This window comes from Thalia democratica, chromosome 1 (genome assembly GCF_965202585.1).
Source record: "Thalia democratica chromosome 1, ktThaDemo2.hap1.1, whole genome shotgun sequence".
NCBI lineage: Eukaryota > Metazoa > Chordata > Thaliacea > Salpida > Salpidae > Thalia > Thalia democratica.
In genome coordinates this window covers 70,591,622-70,603,861 of record NC_139165.1, presented here as the reverse complement: position 1 = coordinate 70,603,861, position 12,240 = coordinate 70,591,622, and the positions used below count along the sequence as shown (strand labels likewise).

General features: G+C 26.7%; 1 protein-coding gene across 1 annotated transcript; it reads left to right on the top strand.

The window, feature by feature from the left end:
• The first annotated feature begins 5,920 nt into the window (after positions 1-5,920).
• LOC145838609 (uncharacterized) lies at positions 5,921-9,960 on the top strand. Its single transcript, XM_082946231.1, has 7 exons — positions 5,921-5,952; positions 6,578-6,717; positions 7,246-7,480; positions 7,857-7,978; positions 8,707-8,876; positions 8,978-9,204; positions 9,501-9,960. The coding sequence occupies exons 1-7, from the start codon at positions 5,921-5,923 to the stop codon at positions 9,676-9,678; spliced, it is 1,104 nt and encodes a 367-aa protein (XP_082802357.1). The 3' UTR covers positions 9,679-9,960.
• The last annotated feature ends 2,280 nt before the right edge of the window (positions 9,961-12,240 follow it).

Genomic DNA, 12,240 nt, shown 5'->3' with positions numbered 1-12,240 from the left:
GATACAAAGCTACGACCGAAAGAACTTCATGATGATAATCTACAGCGAGCGGCAGATAAAGATAGCTATTGAGAAAATCAAAAAGTGTCCACTTGTTTCTTTGCATGTGGACACAACAGGCAACATTTTGAAGATGTTAAATGGAAAGGAAGTGTACCTTACTTCATGTATTTTCCGAGGTTTGTACTACCTGGTTTTTCTTTTGTTTGAGTATGCTAACATAAAATTTTAGGAAAAGATGAACGGTCAAAGAAGCTTGCACCAAAGAAATCATACAATCACCCACCTCTAGTCTTGGCTGACATGTGGTCTTTGCGCACAACTACAGAAGATTATAGGCACTTTTTAGCAAAGATGAACCATGACATTTTGGACATATCAAATGGTTGTTGGCTATAAATCATATTATAAACGTATTGTACATATTATTGAAAATTAAATGTTTTTAAAACAGACAAAGCTGTAATTAGGCATGTTGAATGTGATTTCAGCCTAGCTTTGCTGAATGGAATTTGCTCTGTCTTCAACGAGATGTCCCTACAACTCTACATCAAGATGTGCTACGAAGCCATGACAGCAGACTGTAAGTTCAAAAAGTTATAGTAAGAAAAACATAGTTTTATTAAAATAATTTAGTTAAATGTGTAATTGTGTTGTTTTTAAAGGTTTAAGCTCCGCTATGAAAGTGCTACAAATGTCAACAAAATGTGTAGTACACATATGTAGTAATCACAACATGCACTCCTTTAAAAGGTAATATATTTGATTATTTGTTTATAATAAGTCATAGTGCACTAAATAATGGTATCAACCTTCAGGTTTTTTGAGGAAAATGAAGTTCCAGATAAAGAAAGAAGAGTTTACATGTACGCTATGAGTAGGATGATGACCAGCACAAGCTATGAAAACATCAAGCTAATATACTACCATCTAGCAGTTTTGTCCAGCAATGAATGTTTGTTTATTTTTAAAATTTAGTTTTATATGTCATTCATAAACTATAAAATTTAGACATAACACAAGAAGTTATAGAAAGTGAGGAATTTATAAGAACACTAATAGGAGAAAGGTAGTTTTAAAATATTAAAGTTAAACTTGTAATTTCAAAAATATAACAAATAAATTTTTAAGACACGACATTGACCAACTTGTTGAAGATACTTTGGTAAAGAATCAGGCCACACAAATGCTGGATCGTGAAAAAGTTGACGATGAGCGGAACCAGAGGTCTCCTTATGTTAAGGACTTTAAAGTAAGAGTATATATATTCAACACTTTTCTATTTACAAGTATGAATTTTTTCCTTAGAGAATTTCCGGAGAGGTCACTGCCAATAAAGGAGAAGTTATCAAGCAAGGGACCAAAAACAAGTTTTATTGCAAAAAATTTATATCATACTACGAGAGAACTTGGGCACCATACTTGTGTTTGTGGTCAGCCTTTGTCCTTAACATTGTTAAAACAGAGGTTGTGTATAATAATCAAGTAAGTTTGTTAATTTTATAAAAATATACTTGAAACTAGGAACCAGAGTAGACAGGAGTTTAGGTCAAGTTGTGTTCTAGGTCTTTCAATAACAAAATTATTATTAGCAAAGATGAACCATGACATTTTGGACATATCAAATGGTTGTTGGCTATAAAACATATTATAAACGTATTGTACTTATTATTTAAAATTAAATTAGGAAAAAATACTTTTTAGAGCATAGAATCCTGGTTCAGTGCACTCAAGCACAGAAACATGGACAAGAAGCAAAACAGAAGAGAAGATGGAGAAGAACTGGATGATTACGATGGCAATAGTCGCTGGTCATACCATGTTTACCTCAAAAAGCTACATAAGATCTACATGTAATTAAAATATACTTAACTTTTTATTACTTTCTGTATGGATTTTTTCTAACAACTATTTATTTTTAACTAGCCGCAATCAAACGTCCTTTATATTTAATCATGCTCTGGATTTTACCAAGATCGAGAAACAAGTTATTAGACCCAAGAAGAGGAAGTTAGAAGACAGTTGGGGTACTACAAAGAGAAAAATAGCTAATGATAGCTTAGAAAAATCTCTAAGTCAAATTGCTAGATTAAATCCCATTGGTCAACACTTAAACAAAAAAAAACAGTTCAAATGTTGGACATAAGCTAATTTTTAAAAGGCTAAAGTAAATGTAACATTTTTTTAATGTTTATATCTTTTTGCTTACTTCATTGGTGATTTTAACTCATGTGCTTGAAAAAGAGCTTAAAAGTTGTTGTTGTGCTTAAAATTTGTAAACAAGTTGTTAAACCAAATTAGCATAATTTCTCTCTTAGTTACTATACAGAAATTAATGCTAAATGATTGATTTCATTCAGGCTTTCCAACTTATGTATGTTAAACTTTGTTAAATCATGTGTTAATGATAAACTTTTAGGGGAATTATTGATATAAGTTAGGTGAAAACAAGAATACATACATTAGGAGAAAATAACTTTGTAATTTGCTAAACACCTTTTTAAAACAACTTTAAATGAAACTAGAGTTTCAAGTTTACGAGAGACAGTATCCAAACAAATGTTAGCATAGAACTTGAGTAGTTTAAAAAAAGTAAGTTATAACTTCAAAAGTAATTAAATTTTTAAGTCAAGCTCTTTGTATTTTTTACATAATATATTAATTGATTGTTTATTATAGACTTTTAAACTAGTTCGATCAACTAGTACTTTCTCATTCTTTCAAAAATTTTAATATGAAAAAAGTTGTAATAAAATATCTAAGAAAGAGGTCGCGGGCACTCGACAGGCATGTGGTAGTTTGGGCAAAATTTCGAAAACAAAAATACTCGCGGGCTGCAGTTGCTGTTTTAGTCTTTACTATTTATAACAGGCCCGAAATATCTAGTGTAAGTTTCGATTTTCTCGTGAAATGTACCAAAGACAGTTTTTCTCTTCATTTGAAGTTCCAGAATATCTAGTGTGAACTTCAAAATTTTCTTTAGTCATAAAAACTGCATGTTTACAGGCCGCAGGTTTTACTCTCAAATTTGATTTAAGACATACTTGTTGACGCGAACTGCAATTTTTCAACCCCTGATCTAGGACGACACTTGACCAGAACAACAGTTGTACTTGGGCCCTTTATTCTAGTCTTGATTATGATTAAACTTTACTTTATTTTGAGTCTTTTTTATAAAAGATTGTTAAAACGCAGTAGAAAAAAAAAGTTTGAGAACTGTTTATCTCATCAAATCATATCTAAATTACTTACCTTCCAAACAACTTTCATTTGATTATTTTGCAACATTTAAAAAAAGTTATTTACTTACAAACAATCACAGTTGTTAAACTAAAATTAAAATAAGTCCATAGCCAAAAATTGACCTTGCTACAAATGTCTAGTAATTTTGGTTTGTTAATATAAGGTCTAACTGAAAGCATTACTTTTTATACTACCTTATAGTACAGTAGACTTTAGTATAGTACAAGTGTCTTAAACACTAAAGGCTTCCTATAAAACTTATTTTTGATAAAGAAAAACAGTAGTTTAACTCTTCCTTCTACTACTATAAATTCTTTTTGAATGTCAAACAAGTAAGTAACATCATATGTAATTCTACTTGTCCTGGACAAGACATTAAAAGGTATCCGTGGTGTGCGACTTGATAACCGAAAGGTTTTTTTCCGCACCAAGTCCTTGAACCAAACATTTTGAGCGCTAGTTTTGTCGCTAAATAAACTTAGTAAACTTAGAAGTTGTAGCAATAACAATAAACTAAGCAAATAAATAAAATGAATAAGTAAAGAAAAATTCTGTTGACACGTTATTTTTTTGCAGACACTCATAAGATTAAAATATAAACATCAAACGTCACAAAGTTTAGAAATACCATAGAACACAAACCCAAACCAAGTATCTTCCGAAACTTTAACTAAAAAATACATCAAAAATCCAATTTTTTAACTACTGCCACTAAAGTGAGCCCATTAGGTTGTTTTATAATTATTTTAATAAAAAAATTAAGTAAATATCAATAGAATAATACCTAAGTTTTATACTGTTCTTTTAAACAAAACTATATTTACAGCACCCATTATGAATAAACTTGAGTTAAAATATGTAGGTCTTGATTTTAACGCAACTCGCTTAGGCACAAACTTGAACGTTAGATGCAGAAAATTTTGTTTCTTTTAAGTTTGTATGTTCTTTTTTTTTCTGTTTCGGATATTTATTCATTAAAAGTAATGCTGAATCTGATTTTTGATTTTTGAAGATTTGAAAAAGTATTTTAGCAAAAAAAATTGATCACAGCTTTTAAAATGGCGGTAGATATTTTTTAAATCGACGGGCCAGATTTACTAGAAAAGTTTATTGCGGGCCGGACTTGTTAGAAAAGTTTTAGTTGGCCGTGGAGTTTAAAAAGGTTGTATTATGAAACTTCAAAAAAACTCGTTAAAATTGTAATTTAAATAATATATCATTAAAAAAGAACTCTGTATTTTAGTTTCCGAAACATGTTTTTGAGCTTATTTATACGTCGCGTGCCAGAGGGTTTTGGCTTAAACCATGGTTTTTATAGCTTGAAAATTATAAAACTAACCGTCAAAAAAAGTAAAAACTATTTCTTTTTATAGTAAGTTTCAAAGCTTTGTTTAAATAGTTAAACTAATAAACTTATCATACTCTTCAGGATTAAAAAATATATATAATGTTTTATCGTTAACTTAGTAAACCTTCAAAAGTTAAGGAACTTGTGTACAAGCATGAGATGTATACACATATACTTATTTAACCCTTAGATTTGGAAGTTTACAGTACTAATATAAGATAAAAAACTTTTTTTTTCTTTTTATTAACTTAATTATTGTTCATTGAATGCTTTCATTTTACTAACTAAATATAGCTTTAATATTCAGAAATTTTTCAAGAAAAATCGTTTAATAAACTAAAGAATGTTTAGATAGTGTTTCAGCCTTATTTAAGCACAAAAATTTCCTAAAGTCCTAATCAAAATTAATTGAAAGTTTTCAGGAATCTATTATTCAAAACCACTTCTAAATAAAATAAATATATATATATATATATATATATAATAGATTTTGCATCTATCACAAACTTACATTAGAATTATTAATAAATTCTAGGAAATTTACAAGCAAACAAAATACCTCTTTACTAAAATTAAAACAAATATGTTTCTAGATGTAAAGTTGTTCTATTTTATCTTTAGAAAAAAAGAAATTGTTTAAAATATGTTTATTACTTATGGTTTATCTTTAAGTTTTATTAGATTTAATGATTTCTGCACATATATATATATAGATAGCTAAAGTAAAAAAGATACATAAAATAAACGTTATTGAAATGTATAATCTATGTCATATGAAACTATTTTAAATGTTAAAAAAAAAATTACTTTTTATTCCATTCAATAAGTTTGCTTTTATCTAAATTGCATTATACACAAAATTTTGTCCTTCAATGTTTAGTCTTTATAACTAAATTTGGTACATTTCAAATTAATAAAATGCTTAAATTTTAATTGAAATTTCAGTAAAAAGGTTACATTCTGACTTATCAAGTGTGTACAAACGAATTACCTAGTATCAGTATTACTTCTAAATTTAATAACTAATGCTTAAGGTAGTTAAAACTTATACTGAAAACTAAGGTATATTAAAAAGTGATTAGTCATATGTTCTACAAGTTTTAAATGTTTTTTATTGTTATAATGTAAATGTAAAACAAGCAACATTTTGTTTTACAGTCTTTTTTTATACTTGATTTGCGAACTCTCAAGTAATGATTTTACATAAGTTCTTTTTTTTTTGAATCTCTGTAGTATTATAGTTCTTCAACTAAGTCAAAACTACTAATAAGACCTTTTTATGGAAAATTGCAACAGTTAACATTTCTTGAACAAAATATTATTTTTAGTATGCGAGTGCACGGTGTCAGATATAGAAAAAGGTGAGTCTGCCGGAGCGTAACTTGCACGCATTGTTGAACATAACTGCAATCGATAACAATACAAAGTTAAAGGCAGAATAGAAAGTTTTTAAAAAGATGCTATTTTTTCTTTTTAAACTTAATTTATACAAATACTCAACAACTTAAAGTTTATTTTTTGCTTATACGAATATATGTTTCAAAATAATCATTGAGAAACCGTGTTCTTTTTTCAGTTAGAAGATTCTTTTATACTACAAGTTGCCTTAAAAGCTTTTTAAATTGTACTTAGGAGTTTTTTGTTTCATTTATAAATAAGCGAGTTATTTTTTAGTGTGTGTACTAACTGTTTTATCTGTTCTTATCTGATTATTGTAGAACAGTAGCGATAATACAAAAGACCTTTACCGAAAGTCACTGATTATAAGCTACATTGAAATATATTTTAATGTTAAAAGTCTACAGGTTTTTTTAAAAGTATTTCAACTAGACAAGAACAATTAAAAACAAGTAAACATATTTGTGTATAAAACATTTCAAATTAGTAGATGGATCTAATTCTTTTTTATGTAACTAAGTATCAAGAAAGCTAATATTTATTAGGTAGAATGCTGAACAAAAATAACATACACAAAATATATTTCAGAAAAATGAACAGCTTATTTCTAGCTGTAGTTTTGTTATTTAGCTTAAATGTGTACGAAATCAATGGAAAGTACCATCCAAACGTACCATTGAGGGATTGTCCTGAAAACTGCGATTGTGAAAACAGCGTTTGCAACTACGGTAAAAATAAGTGAATTTTGTAAGAAATATCAATTATTTTTGGTGTGATTGATTTTTTTTAAACATTTGTTTATTTATAACACAGCAATTTTTGCTCTTAAAAAAGTATATTTCATCTTTTATGAAACTTTGTACTTGCTTAACTAGCAAAATGAAAATATAAAATAATAAAGTAAAAATAAAGTTGCATTAGTCATTTTTCGTATCATTGCTAAATATCATTTAATCTCAATAGTTTTAAAATATATAATGTGTTATGTTTAAGTTGATAATTTGTCAGAAATAATTACTTTTTGTTAGTCTTATCGTAAATTGATTTTTATACTAAGTTTTTGTTTGCAAATTTACAAAATTAAATTTTACTGTTTATTATACCACATTTGCATATGTAAAGATAACATAATAAAAAATTGCTTTTAAACACAAAGATAGTTTTTAGTTTTTATTTGTTTAGTACATAGTAATTTTGTACAGTTTTAGAAAATTTAATAGTAACTTAATAATTTTTTTAAACTAGTTAAATTTCAGTTGGCAAGTCAAAAAACAAAGTAAAATGCTTGGGTGTTCAAGTCGTTTGTCATGGAAATTCTTCAAATATAACATCGATTCCAAACGATATACCTAAAAATGTAACTGGTATTGTAATGACTGGATACGTATTTGAGGAAGTAAACTTAGACGAGTTCTATTCGTTCAGCAATCTTAAAGACTTGGTTCTAAATAACAACAAAATAAGGAAAATTACAATAAACAAAGTCTTAAAGTAAGATTATAGTTTAAATATGTTTTTTATTTTACAATAGCGTAATTGGTTAGAACTTATACTGAAAGAATATTTTTTTGAAAAAGAATATTTTGAAACATATTAAAAGAAAAAAACATTTTTTTATATACTGGTTAACACTGTATAAAGTTTTTTCTTGAAAAAAACTGCTGGTAACTGTTTATAAATGTTTAATACATTAAGCTAAATAGAGAGATTAGTAAGTAGTGTTAAAACAAATTAAGAAAAATAAGAGTCTTGATAAGCTAACTTATATGTTAAATATAAACTTATAAAACTGTAAAGATTTAAAATTATATAAAAGTTCTTCATGCAACGGTGTTTTGCTTTTATAAACTTAATTTTAACGGAACAGAAGCATAAAAAGAATAAACTTGCAAGACAACAACTTGGAGACACTACCTCATAGAGACTTGGGTCGTCTGAAGTCAGTAGAAGAGTTGACACTGAGAAATAACAAGTTAACCAGCATTAGAGGTAAGGTTGTATTTATTTAATGTTACACTGTTTGGTTTGCAGAAAATTTTTAGTTATATCAAAAATAGTTAACTAAATTTAAATAAAATTAAAAAAATAATTTCTTTATAAACGGTTAAGAAGATTTTAATAATTCATTTTTTAAATTTCTTATGTTGCTTTAAAATTTGCTTTATAAAACTTAGATATCCAATAACATTAGTAACAAGTAATTAAAATGAGATTAGCACTATATTTACTCAAATCTGAAAATTATACTACTTTTTGGTTTTGTAAACTATTAGATTAAGTTTTTAAAATTAAACAGAGCTATATATTAAAGTGCATAAAATTCTTAAAAAAATATTTACAAGTATATACGTAGTTTTTTAATTGTTTCCATTAAACTCATTAGTCTATCTAATACAGATGTTTTATTACATGCTCTATAGCATTAAGCTTAGTTTTTCGATCAAAGTAGTAAGTAAAATTTGAAAAATTAGAAATACCCTTAAACTATCTAGTGTTATAGTTGATCGTTCATTCATTAGCTGCTTTTACACTTTTATTTCAACCTTAAGTTTAAAAAAACCTCCAACAATTGTAAAACTACTCTTTAAAAGTATAAATTACTTAGTATTTATTTAAACTAGCTACTATTCTCAAAACTATTTAAAAACACGATTTATAAAAAATAAAGTTGTACCAAAAAACTTAATAACTAAAACTAACTGAAAAACTTTAAACAGGTGTGAGATTTCCAAAAAAACTAGATATTCTTGACATCCGAAACAACTCAATCACTGCACTCCACGGTGGCTTGTTTAAAAAGAACAAAGTTTTAAGAGTTGTTAAACTAAACGACAATCAAATTGACCAAATCCACCTAAATGCATTTGAAAATACTCCAAGTATAGAGGTGTAGTTTTTTTGTTTTTTTTTATATTTGTTCGATGCTTTTTGTAATAAAAGGTTTATTTTGTCTTTATATTAATTATCAAAAGTTTTTTATTTGTAAAGGTTCTAGATTTAGAAAACAACAAGCTTTCTAAACTACCGCGTAACGTATTCAGCAAATTACTATCGACATGGTATATCAATCTTAGAGGCAACAAAATCAAGTCCATACATAAGTTCGCTTTTCATTACTTTGGGTCGAGAAGCAACAGTCGAAACCAGATTGATCTCAGAGATAACCAGATAAGATTTCTCAGCGTTGACTTGTTAACAGTACTTCTTGAAAGAAAGTAAGACTTCATTGTTTTTTTTAGAGAAATTACTAAACTATAAAATACATAATAAACTTTATAGAAGTATTCTATAACAAAACTATTCAAAACTGTTAACCAAATTAAAAAATCACACTTCTAATCCATTTGAAATTGAAAGGAAACAAATTATGTTTTTAATTGTTTCAAATTGTGTAAAATTTAATGACTGTATTTTCTGTGATGTGACTAATAAAAACTTCGATCTTATATTTAGGACAATTTAAACCTTTTTAGAGGTATTTTAGGTAAAGTTATTTTAACATACACAACAGAAACTTCTTCAAAATTAACTTTGTCGGAAACCCGATATTTTGTGACTGCAACGTGTTGAACTTGAGAGAGGAGGCAGGGGATTTTCTTATGGAGACTGGTCACATGGTGTGCAGTGGTCCGCCAGAAAATGAAGGCAGAATTGTTGCCCGTCTCAAATTTGAAGATTGTTGCTTTTAATAAATTTCAAGTAGAAAATATAAATTTAAAATCTTAATAACTAAGCTTGTAAGAGGTACTTAGTGTACATAAATTTATTTTTTTATTAAAAATACAGATTTAAATTGAAAATATTATTATTATTTTACGTTTGTTTTTAAGATTTTCTCAGTCAAGATAAGTTATTAAAAAACTTTACTTTAACAAAAATATACTGAATAAACAGATGCTCATATTTAGTTTATATAAAATATAAGTTTCTCACGCCTAAGAAACTGTTTATACTGTAATCGTGTTTTATAAGTGTTCTTAATGTAATTTTTTCATAGATAAACTGTTTTTTTTATTTCATAAAAATCAAATTTATCAAATAAAAAACAACTTTTTTATAATTTTTATAAATATTTCTTTTTTACTTTTGCTTTTATTTTAAAAACTTTTGTAATTATAAAACTTTTTATTTTCTTTTTACAGTTTTTATTTTCTTTTTCTTTTGAAGCAACAAGCTCACTAACTATCGCGTAATATATTTATCAAGTTAAAATCTACGACCTATATCTATAATCTTAGTAAAGTTACTTACATCATAAAAAATGGTCATCGCTATAGCTGCAAAAAATTTATTTAGTTTAGAAAATTGAAATAAGAAAACTTTTGTTTTGCCGAAACTTAGTATTTTCAACTTAAAGCTTTGAAATTTATACTTATACACTTAAAATTTTAACAAGTTTGAAACTATTTTAGGCATGTAATACGTATTCCTGTTGTACAATTTAACACACATAATTAGTAACAGATGAATGAACAAAAAAGTTAAAGTTGTTCATTATCTTTGAAAAGTATTAGTCTAAGTTATAAAAATGAAAATACTTAGTCGTAGAGCTAAGTTATATTCATCAGTTTTTAGACCAAAGTAAACTTTGTTAAAACAACGAGAAATAAACAAAAGAAAATGATATAATAACTTTTAGCTTGATTTAAGTAAATGTTTAGGGCCTTGTAGTTTTTCATATAAACAAAAGTATTTGTTAATTTTATTAATTGCAATTAGAAAAAAAAAATTGTTTAAGTTTGAAATAATTTTAAAGAAAATGATTTAGCTAAACTTACTTAAACCCATTAGATAGTAAAAAAAAGTCATTTTAATTGTCTTAGATCATATATCAAATTGATACAAGAAGTACTTGAAAACAAGGTGTAACTAAAAGTTGTTAGTGCAATTCAAAGAATAAAATTTTTATAGGATTTACTTCATCTAGAATAACTTTTTTTTTAGTTAAATTATCATACTCGTTTTAGGTATTTAATGTGCTCATTTAAATTTATACTTTTGAAAATCTTTAAAGTAGCAAGCACACTAGATAACTGATCTTATAAAAAAAGTAACTAGCAAAGTAAATCAAAGGTAAAACAAATATTTGATAAATTTTACTTAGTCTAAAAAGTATTTTTTTATTTTGACTACTTTTTTAAGGATAGGTAAAAGTTTCAGTATATCAAGTTGCCAAAATAGCCGAAAAATCAAAATATAAGCATAAATTAATGTAAGCATAAAACGGTAAAACTAACTTAAAGACTAATTAAACAAAAATTATGGCAACCTTGGTAATAAACAATTAACAAATTATAACACTTTAACTTAAAAATTACTTATTTGAATCTCAATCACTTACTTGTTATCTACAGATTTTTATATTTCTTATTTATCTCGTTATATTTTTTTTATGTTTCTTCAACTTTTCAATATAAAGATATCTCACTTTTGACTACTTTATGTGTTTAATGACTATGTGTTTCATTCATAGTATATACTTTATATGGGTAGCTGTCTAAATTGCGCGAGCGTACAAAATTGCACGAGGGGACAAAATTGCACGAAAACACAAAATTGCACGAAGATACTTTTGCACGAAGACTGATTTGCACGAGAGCACAAAATTGCACGAAGATAAAATTGCACGTAGACAAAATTGCACGAAGGTTCACTTTTGCACGAAGACACTTTTGCACGAGGGTACATTTTTGCACGAGCAGACAATGATGCACGCAGACACTTATGCACGAAGGGTCATTTTTGCACGAGTGACAATTAAGCACGGAGGGTCAATTTTAGTATAATTTCAATTTAATTTAAGTTTACATCAATACATGTATATTCTTTAATAAGGGATATTTTTATTAAAATAAAACTCTGTTTTTATTTTTATTAAAAACTTTTTAAATTTTTTATTAGTTTTTAAACACAATAATTTAGTTTCAATTTAAAAAAAGCTAAATAAATTAAAAAATGAATAAAACTAATATAAACCTAAATAACTTAAAATTAACTACACTAATACATGCTTATTTTTTTTTTTATTAAATATATAGTTTTTAATATATTTTTTATTTAGTTATTTTAAGTTAGTACTATTTTGTGCAAAATTGACCCTCCGTGCAAAACTGTCTGTCGTGCAAAATTGACCTTCCGTGCAAAATTGTAACTCGTGCAAAATTAAGCTTCCGTGCAAATTAGTCTTCGTGCAATTTTGTCCCCTCGTGCAATTTTGTGCCTGCGTGCAAACTAGTCTTCGTGCAAAAGTA

Excerpts from the sequence above, each read along its gene's own strand:
- LOC145838609 (XM_082946231.1), top strand. The coding sequence starts at position 5,921 with ATGCGAGTGCACGGTGTCAGATATAGAAAAAG. Across the intron at positions 6,718-7,245 it reads AAACAGCGTTTGCAACTACG|TTGGCAAGTCAAAAAACAAA; the intron begins GTAAAAATAAGT and ends GTTAAATTTCAG. Across the intron at positions 7,481-7,856 it reads ACAATAAACAAAGTCTTAAA|AAGCATAAAAAGAATAAACT; the intron begins GTAAGATTATAG and ends TTAACGGAACAG.